Source organism: Lynx rufus, unplaced genomic scaffold (assembly GCF_022079265.1).
Source record: "Lynx rufus isolate CCGP_SWC_20201006 ecotype Redwood Valley unplaced genomic scaffold, mLynRuf1.p SCAF_15, whole genome shotgun sequence".
Taxonomy (NCBI): Eukaryota; Metazoa; Chordata; class Mammalia; order Carnivora; family Felidae; genus Lynx; species Lynx rufus.
Window position 1 is genome coordinate 1,282,994 of NW_025814829.1, and position 22,010 is coordinate 1,305,003.

At 46.2% G+C, this 22,010-nt stretch overlaps 1 protein-coding gene across 6 annotated transcripts in view; it reads left to right on the plus strand.

Moving 5' to 3' along the window:
- HSD17B7 (hydroxysteroid 17-beta dehydrogenase 7) overlaps window positions 1–18,802 on the plus strand; it is a 33,688-nt gene extending 14,886 nt beyond the window's left edge. For 2 of the 6 annotated variants that reach the window (XM_047076514.1, XM_047076513.1), the window contains exons 3-9: window positions 1,277–1,369; window positions 2,639–2,753; window positions 6,259–6,453; window positions 9,955–10,059; window positions 10,772–10,828; window positions 14,446–14,544; window positions 17,385–18,802. In XM_047076514.1, coding sequence (XP_046932470.1) covers window positions 1,277–1,369; window positions 2,639–2,753; window positions 6,259–6,453; window positions 9,955–10,059; window positions 10,772–10,828; window positions 14,446–14,544; window positions 17,385–17,486 — 766 coding nt within the window. In that variant the 3' untranslated portion in view covers window positions 17,487–18,802. Of the gene's footprint in view, window positions 1–1,276; window positions 1,370–2,638; window positions 2,754–6,258; window positions 6,454–9,954; window positions 10,060–10,771; window positions 10,829–14,445; window positions 14,545–17,384 lie in introns of those variants that run through there. The other 4 variants (XM_047076516.1, XM_047076515.1, XM_047076517.1 and 1 more) reach the window with 4 other exon arrangements.
- The last annotated feature ends 3,208 nt before the right edge of the window (window positions 18,803–22,010 follow it).

Genomic DNA, 22,010 nt, shown 5'->3' on the forward strand with positions numbered 1-22,010 from the left:
GATCCTGACCTGAGCCGAAGTCGGATGCTCAACCGACTGAGCCACCCAGGCACCCCTTCCACGTCAGTATTTTAAACAGTAAATTTAGTAATTAGAGTCATTTGGCTGTTCATTACTTGTAGACTGATCAAGAAATGTTTGTGTGGGATCTGAATTGGTGAGCGTGGATGTATTTTAAGGTCCCAGCTTTAGTAGCTACGGCCCGTGTTGTCTTGGGCTGCACACAAGAGGGCACGGAGACCGTGTAATGCGCAGAAGTCTAGGGGATATTCTGAATATTCATGGTGTCTGTGAGTGTCACGAGGGCAGGCTTGCCCCTAGCTCGAGGAGTACACTACATTAAGTCTTACATGGGGTTTCAATATGAAAGTGCTCTCTCTGGTCCACATTTCACTGTTCTCTCCATGACGCGTTCCATGACATGTGCCTTCCCCCCATTCAGCTTCCGTAATCTCGTTGTATTCTTATGAGCTCCCCTCATCTTGTGATACAGAGGAGCCGGCCACGAACAGTGACAGGTTTCCACATGCATCTTTTGCTTTAGTAGATATCTTGGCATTCAGGTTCCAGCATTAATGGATCAGACTGGGCGATTATCAATATGATATAAATTTTACCTATCAACAGGGAAGATGTGACTCTTTTTTTTTTTAATTTTTTTTTTTAATGTTTATTTATTTTTGAGACAGAGAGAGACAGAGCATGAACGGGGGAGGGGCAGAGAGAGACACAGAATCCGAAGCAGGCTCCAGGCTCCGAGCTGTCAGCACAGAGCCCTACGCGGGGCTCGAACCCATGGACCGTGAGATCATGACCAGAGCTGAAGTCAGCCGCTTAACCGACTGAGCCACCCAGGCGCCCCTGTGACTCTTTAAAAAAAAAAAAAAAAAAAAAAGGCAAAATGTTTCTAAGACCAGAAGGAGAGTTGGTTTAGTAGACCGAGGGTGGCCGTGTGCAGATCCTAATTGGGAGGACAGAGGTGGGAGGAGTGTTGATCTGAGATGTAACTTCAAAACCCAGCCTAGCTCCCCAAATTCTGTTTGCAGCCACCGTCAAAAAAAAAAAAAAAAAAAAAAGAATACTCAGATATTTCTTGTGGCTAAAGAGAAACCGTTGAGAAAGAAGTGGGTGTAATGTGTGATGTGTTGTACATTCCCTTCAACTGGCTGTGGCCGCTTTTTTTGGTTCAGAAAGTGTTTTCTGTCCCTCATAGGCTTTCTTTATTCCAGTTGCTCTCGGGATAATGAACCGTCTTATCGTGGTGTTTTCCTTGCAGGTTTCAGAGATTAGACTATGTCTACCTGAATGCTGGGATCATGCCCAACCCACAGCTGAATATCAAAGCGCTTTTCTCTGGCCTCTTTTCAAGGTAATGTTCAATTTCTAGATGAACCCAGTGGAAGGAACCCGTTCCTTTTTTTGCCTCGTTTTGCCCTCAGCAGATTAAGTTAGGGGGCTGAGGGGCGGTGGCCAAGAGTCGAGACAGGAAGTGTTGCAGCCGCATCATGAAAGAAAAGCATCCGTCTTTTGTGGGAGAGGCTGGAAGCCCTGGATCTCAGGGTGTTCTAGGTCTCCAGGACATTCCAAATGGCTGGATGTTTCAGAAGGTGCATTTCTAGTCTGACTGGGTGTGATTAGCAGCAAGAACATTTCAGAATCAGGCAGCATTGTCCGCGAGACTCCAGTGTCCACGAGACCTGCCTTGGAAGTATCTCCCAGCTCTGTGGCAGGTGCTTTGCCTGGTGAGCTGGGGAGCGCGCCCAGCTAAAGGTGCCCCTGGGAGATTCTCCATACGGAGTAGCACAGTGGCTCCAGAAGTGTTTGACCGTGACCTGTAGTAAGAAATATACCTTATTTTGTGACCTCGTGTACTTATAAATAGATATTCATACTCTTTTTGCATGCTCCTTACTACGTTGCTACTTTTATTTTACTTCTCTTCCATCACACACACACACACACACACACACACATATGCTGGTCTTGACCTAATAAATTGATCTCGTGGCAAATCACCGTGTTAATATGTTGGGTGCTTCAGGAATTCCCCGTAGAAAACTAACCTGTGTAACTTTCGCAGTTAAACATCAGTTTGTGCTGGGGTGAGACATTTTCCCCTCGGCATGGCTGTTATTTCCCCACAGAGGTTCACCTGCACCCCAGTGTGGGAAAAGGTGAAGAGACTTTTAGCAGCAGGTTTTTTGTGTCAGGTTCCTGTTGGTGGTAGGAGTTAGAGGTATGTAAATATGTCTCTGAATTGGGAGAAAGGAAGCATTTTTTTTTTTAATTTTTTTTTTAATGTTTATTTATTTTTGAGACAGAGAGAGACAGAGCATGAACGGGGGAGGGTCAGAGAGAGGGAGACACAGAGTCTGAAACAGGCTTCAGGCTCTGAGCTGTCAGCACAGAGCCCGACACGGGGCTCGAACTCACAAACTGAGATCATGACTGGGGCCGAGATCGAGTCGGCTGCTTAACCAGCGGAGCCACCCGGGCACCCCACGTGTTTTTATTCCTGATGTTATAGGATCAAGGAAAATGTAGTTTTGGGGCAGGGGAGGGGCACCAGGGAGCGTTTTTCAGGATCTTCAGTTAAAGAAGCTTTTAAAAGTCATACAATTGTCTTCTCCTGTTTCAGAAAAGTGATTCATATGTTCTCCACAGCTGAAGGATTGCTGACCCAGGAAGATCAAATCACTGCCGACGGGCTCCAGGAGGTGTTTGAGACCAACGTCTTTGGCCACTTCATCCTGGTAAAAAGACTTGAGGCTCATTCGGCTCACATTAGTGTTGCAACCTTGAAGGCTCACATGGCTGCAGCCCAGGGCTCTTTGTTCAGCTCACAAATTCCTGGCTAGCATTAAGTCGTTGAGTACTTAAATAGGATGATCGCTGTACTCTCTGAAAACATTGCTTCCCTAAAGCAGTGTATTGATACATTAATTTTTTCTTTTGACATTGGCTCTAGAGAGTGGAGAGAAAAGTGCGAAAGAGGCACACGGCGCGTGTGTGTGTGTGTGTGCGCGCGTGCGTGCGTACACGCGTGCGCAGAACTGTGAGAAAGTATACCAGTCCTGTTCTGAATGTTCTTTGACACTGGGCTTGGCATCAGATAGGATGGGGTGGTGGGCAGGCCGTTGTTAAATGGGAATTCGTACGCGATCTTTTATTATCGTGATTGTGGATTCTTGGGTGTTTATGCTGTGTTACAGTTCCAGGCACGCGCGTGGAGTTAAGCAGGAGATGTGCAGTTTGCCTGGCTTGTTCAGGGCTCTTGCCTCAGGCTTGACCCCATCGGACAGCTTTACTGTCTGCGTGAAGTAATGCCAGACCACGTTGCTGGTTGCCTGTAATTCCTTGGTGTTGGAGGGACTCCTTCTGATGCTGGGTTGGCCAGCGCAGAACCTGTATTTCTGATGCCTTTTTATTCGCCGCCACCTGTCTCCACCTTAAGCCTAATTTCCCTTAAAATTGGACCTCTTTTAGCACCAGCCTGTATTTGCAATAAATGAAGGTGTAGCCAAACTCTGGAACAGTATGGACCCGTTCAAAGACATGTGATAAATATTTTGCAGTTCTGTGGGACGGCTTCTAGCATTTTATCATAAAGAAGGACTAGCGGGGCATAATGTGTATAGTGTGGTCTCGTGTATGTAAACACGCAGAAGATGTATCCTCACAGAGTGTAGATAAATGTGTATAATATTTCTAGAATGATACAGAGGAAGCTGGGAGCACCGGTCACCTTGATGAACTCGGGTACCAGGGTTATCAGCAAGGAGGGGGACTTTCATGTTTCAGTCTATAACCTTTAGTGCTGTTTATTTAATGCGATGTGGTGTTACTTTTTCAATGGCAAAAGTTCGTTAAACCGTAAAGTCAGAACGGGATTGGATTCTTGTCTGGTCTTTGTTTTTATACCTTTCCACAGATCAGTTATCTAGTATTTCCTGTATCTTTTTATAATACTCGTTCTTTGCCCTCTTCTTGAATTATTAAATTAATCGATAATGATAGAAGATAATTATTGCTATTACGACTCTGAGTTTTTTGATGAATCTAGTGTTTAAAAATTAGGTCGTTCAGAAGATCAAGCATTGGGGTCATCTGGGTGAGGGGAATGGCGGAGGAGAGTGGTGGCCGTGGGCAGAGTTAGCGTAGGTGTCCTGGTGACACGACCCAGCCTGTGGATCCTTTGACAGGTGGGCAAGGCAGCTGGAGTTTGGGAATTGATTTGTCTAATAAAATAATCAGGAGGCTTAGAATGCTTCCCACTCTCTTCAAATAGGTTTAAGAATCTTACCACTTCCTGTGGAACGCGAACTTGGATTCTAGGTTCCAGGTGTCAGTGCATTTTATAAATGGGTCCATCCCAAGTTTGATCCATATGCAACATGACCAAACTTTTAGGATCGTTACAAAGTATAGAGGTAATTTCCGTGAAGTTCCAAGCACAGAGTGGTACCAGTTAACTTGATTTAATCTCGTGTTTTTGAGTTTTCTTGCTTGCATTTGATTTATTTATTCATCACAAATGTGGGTGGAGCGCATCTGGAAGCTTTCCTAGGTTTCTCTTTAGTAAGTTTTTTGTTTGTTTTCCAATAGTTTGATTTACAGAATTATTGCAAATGTAGTACAGAGAGTTCCTGGACCCCCAGTTTTCTGTCTCATTTAACACCTTTCCTTGATGTAGTACATTTGTTGCAATCTGAGAACCAACATTGTCATTAGCGGGAGTCCAAACTTCATTCAGATTTCTTCAATTTTCTAAGATCCCATCTTGGATACCACAGTACATTTAGTAGCTGTCCCCTTAGGTTCCCCTTGGTTGTGACAGTTGTTCAGACTGCCCTTGGTTTTGATGACCTTGACAGTTTTGAGGATCACTGCTGAGGTATTTTGTAGGCAGCCCTCAGCTGGGATTTGTCTGAAGTTTTTCTCGTGGTTAGACTTGAGTCATGTGTGGGAGGAGGACCACAGAGGTGAAGTACTGTCAACGTGGCTTATCAGCATTGATGTTCTCTTCGAACATCAGATGTTCGAGTAGTGTCGAACTACTAGTTACACTACACTACACTACGAGGTAGTGTCGGTCAGGTTTCTCATTGTCAAGTTCCTCTCTGGTTTTTCTCTCCTTTTCCATATTGTACTCTTTGGAAGAGAGTTAGTGTGTGTAGCTCACACTTAAGAGGTTGTGTTTGACCCCCTGAAGGGTCGATTAGCTACCTAAATTATCTGGAAGCTTTCTGCAAGAAAGATTTGTCCGTTCCCCGTTTAATTCTTTTTTTTTTTTTAATTTTTTTTTTTTTAACATTTATTTAGTTTTGAGAGAGAGTGAGTAGGGTCGGGGCAGAGAGAGAGAGGGAGACACAGAATTTGAAGCAGGCTCCAGGCTCTGAGCTGTCAGCACAGAGCCTGATGCGAGGCTTGAACTCATGAATCATGAGATCATGACCTGAGCTGAAGTCAGATGCTTAACCAACTGAGCCATCCGGGCGCCCCCCACCCCATTTAATTCTTTATTCAATCATTTCTTGGTCGATTTGATCTCAAAAAAGCTAAAAAAAATCATTTATTATATTCACGTGGGCTTGTGGATACTCATTTCCTACTTTGAGTTGTAAATACCGTATTTTGTGCAAAAAAAATGATTTGCTCAAGTTGTGTCCCTTTGGGCCATTGGGGGTGCTCTCTGTTGGATCCTGCATGTCTTTGACATAGCCTCATTGTCATGGTTTCCCGTTTATGTTTTGAGCATGCCCGTTCTGGCACTACACGATGCTGTGGGCTCATCGGTACATTTCCTGCCCCAGTCCTAGAATCCGCCTTTTCTCTAAGGAGATCTGGTTCCTCTTGCTGGACACTGGTATTAGAAACCAAGACTCGAGGGCTCGTTGCTATTGATGCATCAGTAGCTTCTAGGCTGACGGAGCAGGGAGAGAATCCGTGCATAGTAACCCATGTATATGTTAGTATATGTTATAGTGATGTTATAGTATATGTTATAAATATTTTTATATGTAACCATCTGTATCTTTATGAAGCTAAACATCAGTTCATCTGATGTCTCGAACTCATTTCCACATGGATCATTCTGGCCTCCTCTCTCGCGTGTCTGTAAGAGCCGCCCCGGCAACGACCTACCTGTTCAGTCGCAGCATACATTTATAGTAGTTTCCCGGTTGTTACCCTGTACGCCTCCGGTAGATTTTGATCCATTTTTTGTTCCTTTTTTGTTCTTTTTTAAATCTCCTTCAGATTCAGGAACTGGCACCTCTCCTCTGTCACAGTGACAGTCCTTCCCAGCTTATCTGGACATCGTCTCGCAATGCGAGGAAATCGAATTTCTGCCTCGAGGACATCCAACACAGCAGAGGCCAGGAGCCCTACAGCTCCTCCAAGTACGCGGTTGACCTGCTCAGCGTGGCTGTGAACAGGAACTTCAACTCGCGGGTGAGTCCTGTCTCCGTGACGCAGAAATGGCAGGGTGGCGATTTCTGAACTACAGTTGATTTTCTGGTCACCTTGGCTTTCTGTTAGAAGATGCGGTACTGTTTCTTGAGCAGGATTGCCGTGAAGACAAGAGAAGACATGAAGAGGAGTGACAGGTGGTGAGTGTCAGAGTTTTAGGGCAGAGATGATTAGCTCCTGGCCTTGGGTACACGGGCCTCCATTCGCCGTCCCGTAGCTCCTCCGCAGCTCTGGCTTGCGCAGCAGAACGGGACCCACGAACGATGCGAGTACCTACTATGAAGCACCTGCTGCGTTTCAGGTGCTGTATCTTTACCCGTGTGTGTCATTCAATGCCTTTCCTGTCCCAGGGACAGTGCGGACAGTAGGTCTGAGTATCCCCATCTTCAGATGAGGGTTAGGTGATTGCCGCCAGCCGTCACGCACAACTCGTTACTAATGGTAGAGCTCAGAGTTGAGCCCAGGGCCTTGTGACTGTAGGTTGAAATTTTCCCACTAAACCATGCTGTGTCCCAGTGTCTGCCATATCAGGTGCTACAGGACAGCCAGGGGTGACAAAGCCTTCTGCACAGTGGGCTTGGGTGACGCTCCAGAGCTCTGTCTTTATGAGGACGCTGGGTTTAGGGGGTGTGTCTTTGCAGAAGGCAACCCTTGTCAGTCTCGCTGGCTCCTGGTGGCCTCTGTGGTCTGGAACTCACTGCTGCTCTGAATGTCTCTCTTGTTCGGGTCTAAAATCTTAACTGAAAATCTCCAGTCTTTCCCATGGCATTTTCCTTTGTTTGCTTTGACTCTGCTGTTTGAGTGTGGGACTGTGGGGAAATTTAATTCCACTAATATTTACAAAAGACCTACCGCGTGTAGGGCACTGGGCCAGGCTTAGGGTTGCAGAGAAAGGAGAGAGAAAAAGATAACCAAGGAGCTGTCTGCCCTTGCCGGACCTTCTCTGATGATACGTCAGAAATAGTCTAAGACTTTTTTTTTTTTAATTTATTTATTTCTGAGAGAGAGCACACGCAGGAGAGAGGCAGAGAGAGGGAGACAGGATCCGAAGCAGGCTCTGCGCAGGGCTCGAACTCGTGAACTCTGAGATCATGACCTGAGTCAAAATCAAGAGTCAGCCAGTTAACCGACTGAGCCACCCAGGCGCCCCCATAGTCTGGGCCTTCTGTGATAGTCTAGACCTGGTTTATTCTGGAATGGACACCTTGTCAGGTGGAGCTCTCTCTTCTGTGGTCCGGGTCCTAGAACCGTGCCTCTCAGTGAAGAGTCGAAGCTGAGAACATTCCCCTAGAACTGGATTGGAATCCTTGGACAAATTATCTCATCTCCCCGTGCCTCGGTTTCCTCATCTGAAAAACAGTGCCTGCTTCACAGATTCGTTAGGAGGGTTGAAGAGGGGCCGGGTGTGATGCAGTCGCAGCCGTGGTCTCGGAATGCGCTTGTGCGTGCGCGCGTCTGCACGTGTGTGCACACGAGGGTGTGCCTGCCCACACGCACCTGTCGGGTTTGCAGGTGTGTGCAGATGTGAATGTGATCGTGTAGGTGGTGTGTGCACGTGTGGAGGTGCCCCGGGTGTACAGAAGGCGTGTGGTCTATGTGTGTGCGCCTGTGCTGTACGTGTTTGTGTGGCCATCATCATCAGGATTATTATTGTTATTATTATTTCTTGAGTTCGTGTGTTGGTCTAGTTGTTAGCCCCCTTCTGAGGTTCCTTGAGATGTTTAAAAAGTTGTCACAACTGCTTGTTTCTGGCGGCTCCCTTTTGGGGGCAAGGTCAGAGTGGATTAGCTGCTCTTTTCATAAAAGGCTCTGGGATTTTGCGTATGTTTTAATTGTCTAGTAAGCTTTGGGATTTCATCTTTTACAAGAAAGGGAGTTTTAGCTAATGCTGCTGCCTTCTAACATCTGTATGATTGGTTTTCCTTTTTTTTTTATATATACATTTATTTATTTTTGAGAGACAGAGAGAGAGCATAAGTGGGGGAGGGGCAGAGAGAGGGGAGACACAGAATCGGAAGCAGGCTCCAGGCTCCGAGCCGTCAGCACAGAGCCTGACGCGGGGCTCGAACCCACGAACCACGGGATCATGACCTGAGCCGAAGTCGGACGCTTGACCGACGGAGCCACCCAGGCGCCCCGGGGGGAACTCCATCCTTTTAAAGGCTTGTAGCACTGGAAATGCTGGCGGGTCCGTGCAGGCTACCTGGTAGAGTTTAATCGTTCATTAATGACCCGTCACACGGGTCCTCACAGCTGATTCCCTGTGATGTGTGGGGGGACCGTGTTCTTGGACGAGGCTGCCTCCTTGTTTGTTTCTTTTGTTGCTCAACGTTAGAACATCACGTGTCTCAGGGACCTTGGGTTTCAGTTCACAGGTTTCTTCGCTTAGGACTGAGTAGGCCCTGACTTCCTAGCTAGCTACCAGAATAAGAAATCCTCCTCAGCTATCTGCGGGGGGGAGCTATGTTACTTTCCTGGGAAGAATTTGGGGTCGCTGATGAATCCAGGCTCTTAACTGTTTTCAGGAGACCTTTGGTGGACAACCGGATCCCTGGGCATTGGATTGTCTGTGTCAGGTGCCATCAGACCCCTGCAGCTCTGAATAAAGAAAGCAAAACTCTAGCTTCTGTTACCCAGGGCGCTTTCTGTCCACTGACCAGTTGGTGGTACACTGATGTGTCCTATTTCCTTTTAAAACATAAAATTACAAGCGAGAAAAGTAGGAGTTAAAATGGTCAGCAGCTACATGAGGTAAAATGTAGTAAAAATTGACCTGAATAAACTAGCAAGACGAATCCCAGTGCTCCAGGGATTAGTAAAGTCCGCACAGGGCCTTTCTGGTAGCTGGGCTCTCTTCCTAGGGCAGATCTTTCTAAAATGACAGGTGCCGGGCTAGGGAGCTGATGGAGGGCTGGCTGCGCGAGGGGTGTCTTTGTGGCGCCACACGCAACCCTCCATGCCCCTCTCACGGCACGAGCTCCCCCCTCGAGCTAGAGGTGTGCTTCTTATGTGCCTGCGGGGGGCAGACCCAGGCTTTTAGGTTTGGCTGTCTGTGACGTGTAGATCAGAAACTTCTTGAAGGCAGACACCGTACTGGAAATGTCTTCTTCATCTTCAGGACTTAACTACGATCAATAAACTGGCCTTCGATTACACCAACACATCGCAGACTCGGGTAACCAGATCCCGCTTTTCTCTTCCAGCCTCCAGCGTGGCTGTTCTTTGTACTGGGAGTTTCTTGAGAGCAGAGACCCTGTCTTAACTAGTTTTTGCATCCTGAGTGCCTCTCCGTAGCGAGCTCTCCGCACGTGATTCTTACGCCGAAATGGCTTGCCCACCTTCGAGGGCAGCTCCTAGCACAAACCCTCCGCGCCCTGGCTTCCTGGCTCATTGGCGTCTCTCCTGTATTCAGGAGCATGTAGATGGGCTGCGTTGGTATGCACGGAATTTGAGTCTTACAACTGCTCCTGTCTCTGCTCCCAGGGTCTGTATTCCAGTGTGGTGTGCCCGGGTACCATGGTGACCAATATGACGTGTGGAATTCTCCCTCCCTTTGTGTGGACACTGCTGATGCCAATCATATGGCTGGTGAGTGACAGACACTTCTGCTCCTACTTTCTCTTCGACTTGGGACCCAAAAGGTGTGTTTAAGGGTTGGGAAATGATCTAAGCAGTTGAACCAGAAGGTGGCAGGGTTTCATTTCGTCGGAGGTGCCTTAGTAAGGAACCTCTACGTCTCCCGCAGCACCAGCCATCTGAATGGCCCCTTCTCTTTAAGGGAATGAGCCTTTGATCATGCATCGTAGCTCCCAAGAGTTCTGGGATGGCATAATTTGGGAAAATCTGTGTTAGGTGACATTAAAGTGGATTTCTCTGAGCCGTCAATGCATTGAAAGTTCCCACAAGAAGGGAATGGCTGTGTATTGTGTGACCACGGAACCATGTTTTTGCTCACTTGTTTTTGTTTTGTGCTTTGGGCATGTGGCAGGACCAGAGCTTCCACAGCACATGTTAGAAAATGCTTGCTTACGGGAAAGGTTTCTCTCTCGCAGAGCTCTGGCAGAAAACGTCCCTGTGTTGTGGCAGGCAAGGGGAAAAGATGAGAAGGAAATACACCTCCGTGTTAAAAGTGGCTGGCTCAGAGTGATGGCGATTATGTGATATTTCTCTTCTAGACTTGTGATACTTAAGTGTTCAGTGATACGAAATGCAAGTTAACCTTTTTTCAGTATGTGAATGAATAATGCTTTGGTGACTCTTCTAAACCACCACAAAATGACTGTCGTTTTCTTTTCCTCAGCTTCGCTTTTTTGCAAATGCTTTCACTCTGACACCGTACAATGGAACAGAAGCCCTGGTAGGTCGCTAGAGTTGCAGTAGCTTGTACGGTCGCTAAGCAGATATAAATGTATTTACGTACGTGTTTTAAATGTTTACTTATTTTTAAGAGAGAAGGAGTGCGAGTGGGGGAGGAGCAGAGAGAGGAGGGACAGAGGATCCGAAGCAGGTTCCGTGCTGATAGCAGAGAGCCCGATGTGGGGCTCGAACTCACGCACCGTGAGATCGCGGCCTGAGCCAAAGTCGGATGTTCAACCGACTGAGCCACTCAGGTGCCCCAGAGCGGATATAAATTGCAGCTCACTGATAGTGGAAACAATCTCAACAGAAACGATAGGCTATGTAAATCATCAGCGTCCTGTTTTGGACTAAGGGGGACCATAAGGCCGAGTGCAGAGTATTAGGAGTGAAGTTTAAGTTTAGTATCCACCGTAGCCCTGGATACCATGGTTGTAGGGACAGCACGTCTGTGGAAGCAAAGTCCGCCAACAGCTAGAGAGCAGACCAGCGGAATACTACAGGGGCAGGCAGAGCAGGATGGTCGCCGGGCCCTCGGTTCCATGGAGAAGGTCATCTTGCAGGCCAAGAGTACAGGCGACACAGTCCAACTCCCGTTTCCTTATACGAAGATTCTCTTTCCTCTGTTTAAATATTAGAGAATCGGTTTGTTGCTTTGTTAGAAAACCAGTGCATTTCCTTAAATCACACGTGACAAGTGGATTCCGTGTGGCAGACATGATTAACTATGCAAGTGCTGTCTCTGAGGGTTTGTCAACCCAGGGCCCAAGGATGCCCTCTGCTAACAGATCCGAATTGTCACACGAGATGAAGCTTATCTGTCCTCTGTCACTGTAGTGCTTGTACTTAGCAGCCTCTTAAATCTTGGCTGAGTTGAAATTAACCAAGGAAAACATGAAAGAAATTGGTTGCCACTCTTGTTTTGGTAAACGTTGCAGAAATGAACGCATTTATTATAGGGACATAAATTGATTGTAGAAGCAAGTGCTTTTAAGCCACTTCTAATGAGTCCTTAATATATTTGCCAAAGCATTAGAGACAATGTGATTACTCATTGACATCCCAGATACTGAAAATCAGGTGTGGCGGTCAAGTATATACTGAGCGTCGGCGGTGCGAGGAACACTTAGAAGACAAAACCTCCAGGTACTAAAGCGCTTAGAGTCGTATTTGGAAAAAAAGAGAATGTCGAAAATAAAAATAGGCGAGAAAATAAGACATTGTGTCATCGGGTGGTAAGCCTCAGACTAATCACCGGGGAATCAGTGGGAGCCGGGCTGGTTGAAGCAGGCTTTGCTTCCTTGGTCTGGGCTCTGAGGGATAAGTTGGCTCTGGATAGGACAGCGTGACCCACGTCACAGTTTAAAGAAATATGTTGTGACCCTGCTGTTTTTTCCTAAAATGTCGATGGATGAGTCAGTATCCCCCTGACTGCCATTTAGTGATGGTTGTAGATGCTGGTGGATGTGGATGGATGGGGATTTGGGTACAGCGCACGTGCAGGAAGGATCTCAGGTGAGATTCACCTCCTTACGTGGGCTAAGCCGGAGTGGCCGAGAGCACAGTGGTTGAGGGCGTGGACTCTGGAATTCTATGGATTCTCTTCAGATCCCACGTCTCCGGTCTCTGGCTGTGAACGCCGGGGCACATGTTTTCATTTGCTTTTATCATTATCTGCAGAACAGGAATTCCAGGCACGGACGAGAGGAAGCTTTACTATAAAGGGTTTTGTGTGTTTCAGCGTTAACGATTTCAAAGAAAACTGTCCTAATGGAAACAGTATAGTTCTGGCAGGTGCATGGACAGGTCAGTGGAGTAGAATAGGAAATTCAGGACAGGCCCCCAGCACACAGGCATCTAGTATATGACAACGATGGCCTTCCAAATTAGTGGGAGAGAGGGGTTATTCTGGAAATTGTGCCAAAAAATAGAATAGGACCTTCATACCTCACACCCAAATAAAACTCTAGATAAATTCAAAGATTTACACACGACGGAGTTAAAATATATAATGACTAGAAGGAAATATGGGGGACGTTTCTAAATCGTCTAAGAGTGTGGGGGCATCCTTACTCCCAGGAACAGACTGAACATTTTGATTAAATAAAAGTAATCAAATTTTGTGTGACCCAAATCCTCACTGTAAGTCTACTCCAAAGACTAACCACGATGCCCAAGAAAAGGTACCTGGCACTCATATCGCAGTAACAGGTTAAGTTTCTTCCTGGTTAAGGAGCTTCAACAGTCCAGAGAAACAACAACCTATTGGAACAGTGGGCAAAGGGTGTGAACAGAGAGTTCTTAAACTGTCTTAATCACACGGAAAGGTGCTCGACCTTACTCATACTAGGAGGCAGCCCCCTTAAGGCTGTAATGAGATGGTTTCTCAACTCTGATCAGCAAAGATTAGAAAGTTTGGTACCACACTGTCCTGTCGGGCGTAGAGAGAGAGCGTTCTCCCATCTAGCCAGGGGGAGGGTTGACTGACGTAGCCTGGATCAAGGACTGTTGGGCAAGATCATTCAAAATAACACACGCACGTCCCCTTGACCCAGAAATTCCATCATTGGTATTTATCTTACAGATGTTCTCAGACTTAGATCATTCGCTGCAGTGTAGTTTGTACTAGCAGAGGCTGGAGACCGCGTGTATGTCCATCCTTTGGCAATTGATTGTGTACATTACATCCTTGATTGATTGTGTCGATTTCCATCCATGAGATAGAACACTGTTTCTTTTTTTTTTTTTAATTTTTTTTTCAACGTTTATTTATTTTTGGGACAGAGAGAGACAGAGCATGAACGGGGGAGGGGCAGAGAGAGAGGGAGACACAGAATCGGAAACAGGCTCCAGGCTCTGAGCCATCAGCCCGGAGCCTGACGCGGGGCTCGAACTCACGGACCGCGAGATCGTGACCTGGCTGAAGTCGGACGCTTAACCGACTGCGCCACCCAGGCGCCCCTAGAACACTGTTTCTTTAAAAAAGAATGAAACAGCTCTCTATTTACCGAGTTGAAAATATCTCAAAGGGCCTGTTCAAATGAAAATGGCAAAGTATCGAATAGTATACATTTGGCTTCCATTTGAGTAAGAGAAAAGAATATACAAGCTTTTAAGCAAATACCTTTTCTTTGGAGGAATATGTAAGATACTAGCTTGCTTCCAGAGGGGAGAGCTAGGTGGCTGGAAAATTGTGAAGGTAGGGAGACTTACTTTTTACCAGTACATCTCCTGAATGGTGTTCACGTTCAGGCCTATTAAGAACGTGAAATAACGTAACGATGTATCGTGTACTTACCGTGGCATGAGCTGAGTATCAACTCTGAAAAAGCCCGTCTCCATGCTGTGAACTTCAATTTGGGATTAAGGGGAGAGATGGCTAAAACACAAGGGGTTTTTGCTTTAAATAAATTTTCAAAGAGGACCATTAAGCAGATTGCCCTACTTCCTTCAGGGTACAGTAGTGGTTCATGAAGACGTTACAGTTAGCTGATGATATTCAAGAGAAGGTTTAGAGTTTGTTTGGAGCTTGGTAAAGTGCTGATTATCAATCCCCACCAGCCTCACTCATGTCGGGCAGAAGAAGAAAAGAATCATGGACACCCTCTTCCTTCCTAGGTATGGCTTTTCCACCAAAAGCCCGAGTCTCTCAATCCCCTGACCAAATACCTGAGCGCCACCACTGGCTTTGGAAGCAATTACGTAATGACCCAGAAGGTAAATGTGTTTACACTGTGGCTCGGCCGCTGAACTGGCCCTCATGGCGTCCCGGCTTCCCTTCCCTCGTTTCCCGTTCTGATCACTGGCATCTCACTGGCCTGTTTTCCTTTCCATCTGCTCCCTCCTGCCTCCTGCCTCCGGGCCTTTGCATGTCCTCTGCCTGAATGTCTACCTCTTCTTTCAACTGACGGACAATTTCTGGTTACGCTTGAGACCTCGGCTTGTGCCTCAGCCCTGTGTGACCCGGTAGACCAGGTCCGGTGCCTCCGTCGTAGGCTCTCTTGACATCTCATACCTCTTCTGTGTAGGATTCATTCAACGCCGGACTTCTCTGGCCAACTGTAAGCTCTGTGAGCAGGAGGATTATACCCCCTTTTCGAGCATGTTGCCTCGCATGTGATAGGTGCTCAATAGATGTGCTGCACTTGGGTGAAACATGAAGCGTCTGAGTGAAGTTAACTTCCCTTTGGGTGTTCAGTTCTGCTCGCGACAGTTACTGGCTTCTGTGCATTGGTATTTTCAGGAGGCAGGGGATGAACTGTGGGGAAAAAACCCAGAGTGCTGTTTTTTAGACTCCGTATTCTTCCAGAAAGAAGTCACACATGGAGTGACATATAAGAAAACAGGGAAATTTCTTCTGAACTTACAGAACTATTTTTGTTGTATTTTTGTCCCTGTTAGCAAGGTTTATTTCAGCCTCCCATTTCGCACTGCCTCATTTACGTGGGAGGCATTGGCATAAAATAAAATGGGATGGAGGCAGACCAGTTACCCCAGCGACGTCGCTTAATCGGCGGTGGTCTTGTCTGTGTGAGGAACGTGAGGCCTGAGGGGACTGTGCTCTCGCTTCCCATGGTGTCTGTTTACTAACAATGAACCTCTGAACCTCCAGCGTTTTCCAAAATATGCCCTGTGGGATTCTGGTTCCTTGAGAAGATTTGCAAAAAGCAGTTTGTCAGCCAAGTTTGAGAAATGCCTCGTATTTTATTCCCCCTTTTCTGAGGCCTCCACGATGCACACTGGCCCAGGACAGGCTCTGAGAAGTTGCTGCAGTTCGTGTGTGTGTGTGTGTGATGTCTCACCCTGCTGTTTCTGTTTCCTGACTCTATGACTTGTTTTTCCCTTCAAATTTTATGTAACACTTCATAGTATCCTGAAGAAGAAATCCTTGGGAATTCTATTGTAAGTTAGTAAGCTTCCTTGTTTACAAATTTTTGTTTTCTTTAACATTTGTTCAGTTTTGAGAGGCAGAACATGAGCAGGGGAGGAGCAGAGAGAGAGAGGGAGACACAGAGTCCAGAGCAGGCTCCAGGCTCTGAGTTGTCAGCTTCAGTGCCCCACACGGGGCTCGAACCCACGAGCCACGAGATCATGACCTGAGCCGAAGTTGGATGCTTAACCGACTGAGCCACCCAGGCGCTCCAGTAAGCTTCCTTTTAAAAAGGCCCTTAGGGGCGCCTGGGTGGCGCAGTCGGTTGGGCGTCCGACTTCAGCCAGGTCACGATCTCACGGTCCGTGGGTTCGAGCCCCGCGTCGGACTCTGGGCTGATGGCTCGGAGCCTGGAGCCTGTTTCCGATTCTGTGTCTCCCTCTCTCTCTGCCCCTCCCCCATTCATGCTCTGTCTCTCTCTGTCCCAAAAATAAATAAACGTTGAAAAAAATAATAATAATAATAAATAAATAATAAAAAGGCCCTTAGAGGGAATGCCTTGTTTATGAACGGGGAGAAAATGTTTAATTCCATACACCAAAATATTTTACTGGCATTTCATTGAAATGCATTGAAGAAAGTGTTTTAAATGTTGATTAATTCAGAGAAGTCAGCTTTCTCCTCTGTTCAGAGGTGGGGTTGAAGGAGATCTCGAACACCTCTAACAGTTCCAATATGGAAAAATGCTTGACAGGGTTTAAAATGAATGTAAATGTTATTTCCAGAATGTTAAGTTTTCTTTGATTTTCAGCCTCTCAGCTCTGGGAAGAAAGAGACTGTTTTTTTTCCGAAGTTTAGGCTCGGTGTTGACCTGAAAAGAGACCCCACTTTATTTTATAGGGGGTGAAAGCTTGCTTTTACATACAGTGTATCACTTAAAACAGAAGAGTGTGAAATAACAGCAGGTTAAACAAGATGAAAGCTTAGATTTCTTGCGCGTAAAAGCAGTTTTGGAGAGAGGTAGTGTTGGGCCGGTATGGCACCCCCCAAATTGTCAGGTCCCCAGGGTCCTTCCGTCACCCCTCTACCGTCCATAAGGTGTGACGCTCATTCTTATGGCTCAAGAGAGCAGTACAGAAGCAGGGAGAAAGGAAGGGATGCCCATGCCTGTAAAGGAGACTCCTGGGCAGTACGACATGCTTCCACTCAGACCTTGCTGGCCAAAGCGTGAATGCGTGGCACCCGGTGTCTTCAATGGAGCCTGGACATGTGGGCTTTTATCTGGAGGGCAGTGCACGAAGCTGAAACTCGAGCTCCGTATGAAAGAAGGTGGACATTAGGAAGATGGCGGTTTGAGTTCGAAAAAAATCTTTTGATCTTTCTGTTTTGTCCTTATATGACAGTCGGTTGATGTCTTCTGTTACTGGATACACAGGGGTTAGCGGGGAGAGAAAAACCAGACCTTTCAGTCTTGCTGGGCAAGGGCAGCGTCGGTAGGTTTGGTGAGTGTTGGAGTTTGGTCTTAACACGTCCTCAGGATCTCAGAGTCGGAAACCCCGGCCCTGTCCTCCCGGCCCTGTTTTCTTGTTTCCGGTTCTCTAATGTATGTTGAAGGCCTTCCTTTTACACAGAGCCCATTTGTTTCATTTTTCCTCTCTGGTCATTGCTGTCTTCGCTTCTTTTCTAGATGGACCTAGATGAAGACACCGCTGAAAAATTTTACCAAAACTTACTGGAACTGGAAAAGCACGTTAGGGCCACCATTCAAAAAAGAAATCATCAGAGCTGACCGTTATCCCCTCTGAAACACTGTGTGCCTTCTGCACATTCTGGACTTCCGTTGAGTTGGATGATGTGCACTTTTGGGAGACCATGAACTAGAAGGGTCTCTTTTCCTTCCTTTCAGGATTCTAAGACTGTGTGTGTGCGTGTGGGTGTGCGCGCGCGTGTGTGCGCACGTGTGTGTGTGTAGACATGAGAAAAAGATGGGTAAGTAAAATCTCAGTTACATAGTCTCCAGGATGGTGTCACAGCAAAATTGTGCGAGGGTCACCCAACCAAGTATGTGCTCATTGGTTCTGCCAACTGGAGCCCAAGGCCCACGGTGTGGGATGAGGTGTGGACCCGAGTAGCCGTGACACAGGCACTCGCTGGTCTTCCACTTGGCCTGCTCGAGCAGGAGAAAGTACTGGTCGCCCTCTGAGCGGTAATCTGAGCTCTGTCCCTTTTCTTGTGAACAGTTTTCTTAGGTCTTGTACCCGATTTCTTCCTCCACATGCTGCTTCTAAAACTCCTGACATCGTTAGAATCCTAACAGTCCTAATACAGATACCCATGTAGGTCATTGCAGGAACAGAAGTGTCTTTGTGTTTGCACCACTTGAATCCTGTCTTCTTTTGAAAGTGTCTTTTACTGATGTTGAGGTGGCCTGTGTCAATACCGCGCCCGACCCTTAGCACCATTTGCAAATTGGTTCATTACTGACCAACCTGTGTTCGTGATTATATTTTAATGTTGGCACACTTGCAGCAAAACGTGATTTACTCACGTTGTTTCAAATTTTCCAATTGAATAATTGCCGGTGAGCTATCTGCTGGTGTCAGCAGCAGCTGGAAGTGGTTAGGACTCAAGTTTGCGTGATGTGAAGACAAAATGCTATGAGACGCCTAGGTGTTTTTGCCCCAAATACAACCAGCACCCTACCTGGATTGTAATAAAGCGAGCAAAAGTTTGAATGACTTAATAAAAGCAAAACAGGTTCTAGAAATGTCATTTCTATACATTCTCAGTACGGATTTTGGTTATGGTTTCTCTAATTTTGTTGCTAGAGATGCTGTTGATGATGTTAAACATTCTGTGCGTAAGAGAAGGACCGAATGGTTCTGCCCACCCCCCGGTGTCTTTGGGGTTGGAGAGTGGAGGGCAGGCTGGGTTGAACTCTCGCAGCCACTCACACTGCAAGTTTGCAGGAAGCACTTTATTGTGGATCTTGGGCTCCACATCAGGGAGGTGGAGTAGTTAGCGTCCTGCTTCCTGTGGTCACGGGTGTGGAGGGACATTAAATGCAATAACACATGGGAATGAATAAAGAGCATTTTTTGAGAATGGTGACAGTATGTTTTTTTTTTTTAATGTTTATTTTGAGAGAGAGACGGAGAAAGAGTGTGAGCGGAGGAGAAGGGGAGAGGGGAGAGAGAATCCCAGGCAGCCTCCACGTGGGGCTCGAACTCACAAACTGTGAGGTCATGACCTGAGCCAGAATCAAGAGTCGGATGCTCCGCCGACCGAGCCACCCGGGCGCCCCAGCCATACAGTTTTTTTCAGAGATGAACAGGCCGCAACATCCTGGTTCAAATGGTGCCACGTACGGTGATGACTGTCCGTGTCCCATCTGACTGCGAATTGGTTGGCAGCATCCAGACCAGCAGGATGGTACCAGGGGAAGAGTGGATTCTGGGGCTGGGTGGACACTGGACCAAATTTGGGTTCAGTCATTAACTAACCTAACGACTTAGGGCAAATCTCTTCAATTTATACCTGGATTTAACTACAAAATATTTAATATTGCTACCAGTGCGACCTCGACGGATTGTGAGACTATATCCTAGTAGATGCACAGTCAGCACAAACTATTATTTATTTCCGTTCCACAGGAAGTGCCCCAGAGGACACTTGAAACATGAACTAAATCCTGGTGTCCTGCCATTTATGATGCGTCAGTGGGTTGGGGCTCTGCGTATTTTCTGAGCCATTTTATCAGGTTTCTTTGAAATAGAGAACAAATCACAGCTCCCCTGGCCCCCACCAAGTACATACCCCAAGTGGCATACCTCAACAATTGGTTCTTGTCATTAAATCGTCTCAGATTTCACTGTCTCTGTATCTGAACGTGGCTACTAGATTGAAGAAGATTCAACTACTGGGAAGTTGGGCTCCAGGAGATGCCTGAGCTTCCTCTTCTAAATGGCTGATCAGATTTCTGTGGACTGGTGCATTTATTCCGATTTCCACGACGGGTTCAATATGAGTAGTTCATTCATGGTGCAGGTATGTTTGGGGCGCTGGCTCTGCCCCAGGCCCTGTTGGGTTTTGAGGATGTAAAGTGAGCATGTGGGCGATAGAATGGGGATTCCCAAATGCATTTAATAGGTGTTCCCAACGGAAGGAATTGAGAAATGGGAAAAAGGCAATATTTGAAGAGAGAAGAGCTGAGCATTCGTCAGAATTGATGGCAGCCGTGATCACAGGAGACTGGGGGGAAATGACAAGTCTCAAACCCAAACAAACTTAGACACAGTAAACCGGAGAGACCCCGAGAAGCTGGCTTGCCCATCAGAGAAGAGATTACCAATGAGAGTTCATGAGACTGACAGCAGATTTCTTCCAGGGTTATGTTCGGGAAGACCGGAAAATAGTAAGCACTGAGTGACATTAGACCCACCTGAACTGTAACTCAGGAGTGAGGCTGAAATAAAATTTGAAGACAAAAGTTGCACGTTGATCTCTAACCCTTCACGAAAGCCTTTACCTCTAACATCCCGTTTTTGGAAAAGATTCCTAAAAGGTGTATTTGAGGCAGAAAATTGAATCCCACAAGGCAAAAGTGAGATACACCAAGGAATAGTGAGTGAAGACATTTGCAAGCATGTAGATAAAGCCTTAAACACCGACTTTATCAACCAATAATAAAACTGGCTAGTTTCAGGAGGAAAGAAGGCTAGGTAGAGATTGGCGAGCTGCAAGAGTCGATTACAGATATTCAAGATACCGTTCAGAAGAAAGAGATTGTGGTTCACTTTAACTCTTGTTTCCAAGACCATTTTATGAAGCCAGCAGAACACCTTTACTAAACCCAGACAAGTGCGATACTTTGAAGGAAAATCGTAGGCTGAATTCATTTAACATGGTTACAAAGATGTTGTAACTGAATACAGCAATATATTAATAAACAAAACTAAATGTGACCAAGTTGTCTTTACACGAAAATACAGGATAGCTGAGCACCAGAAGGGTTAATAATTTATGATGTTAAAAGAATAAGGAGGAAAAGTAATATGCTCCTCTTGGTAGATGCAGAAATAGATTTAATATGTCAACACTCACGCATAATAAAAACATCTGAAGAGATCAGTAATAAGAAAGGAACTTTCATATCCGGACACGGCAAGTACCCATAATGCCACATTCAATGAAATAATGGAGAGCATTTTTTTAAAAGACAGGCACAAAGTACATATGTCTACTCTGCTCATTTCTTTTCTTTTTTTTTTTTAAAAATTTTTTTTTTCAACGTTTATTTATTTTTGGGACAGAGAGAGACAGAGCATGAACGGGGGAGGGGCAGAGAGAGAAGGAGACACAGAATCGGAAACAGGCTCCAGGCTCTGAGCCATCAGCCCAGAGCCTGACGCGGGGCTCGAACTCACAGACCGCGAGATCATGACCTGGCTGAAGTCGGACGCTTAACCGACTGCGCCACCCAGGCGCCCCTGCTCATTTCTTTTCAACACGGCACTGGAAGTTTGAGCCAGAGTATAAAATAAGACAAAGAAATAATGTGTAAGGATCAGAAGGCAAGAAACAAAGTAGCCACATCTTTGCAGACGATGTAGAAATCAAAAGGATCAACCAAAGAGGGGTACGAATTAATTTTTTTAAAAAGCCACTTGCATTCCTGCTCGTCAGAAAGTTACATGACTACGAACAAGAGAGTAGTTAGACGATAAAATTCTGCAGAGCACTTTAAAGCTAATGACCTGCAGATATTTGTGTCAATAGGGATGCATCTACAAACATGTAATATTGAATAAAGACAAACTTCGGAAGGACGTATACAGTTTGGTTCCACTCGTAGTTTAGGAACACGTTCATATGTAGAAAGCGAACGTTACATCAAGTTAAGGATACTGGTTACTTTTGAAAGCGAGCACAGCACGGGTTTTGCATCTGTGTCTATATATTTCCTAAGCTAGATTGTGTGCACATGTACATAGTTCAAGGTTGTGTATTGTGTGTGCTCCTCTCCTGCAGTTGTTCCCTTGGGGTTGTGCGGGGGAGGGAGGTAATTAGGGTGCTTAGTTCATGGGTTTTGCTTCTCATTTTGTTTTCTGCCCTGATTCTCAGTGGACTCCTTTCTGATCTCCTCGTCTGAAATCTCATCACGCCTGCCAAGTTTTCTCACCTTCCCCTTTTTTCTTCTTTACCACTCATTACTACCTATCATATGTATTTTACTTGTTTGTTGCCTTTTAACCCTATCAAAGCATAAGCTCCAGCAGGGTTGGGGGACTTTTTGTTCTTGTTCCTTGTTGTA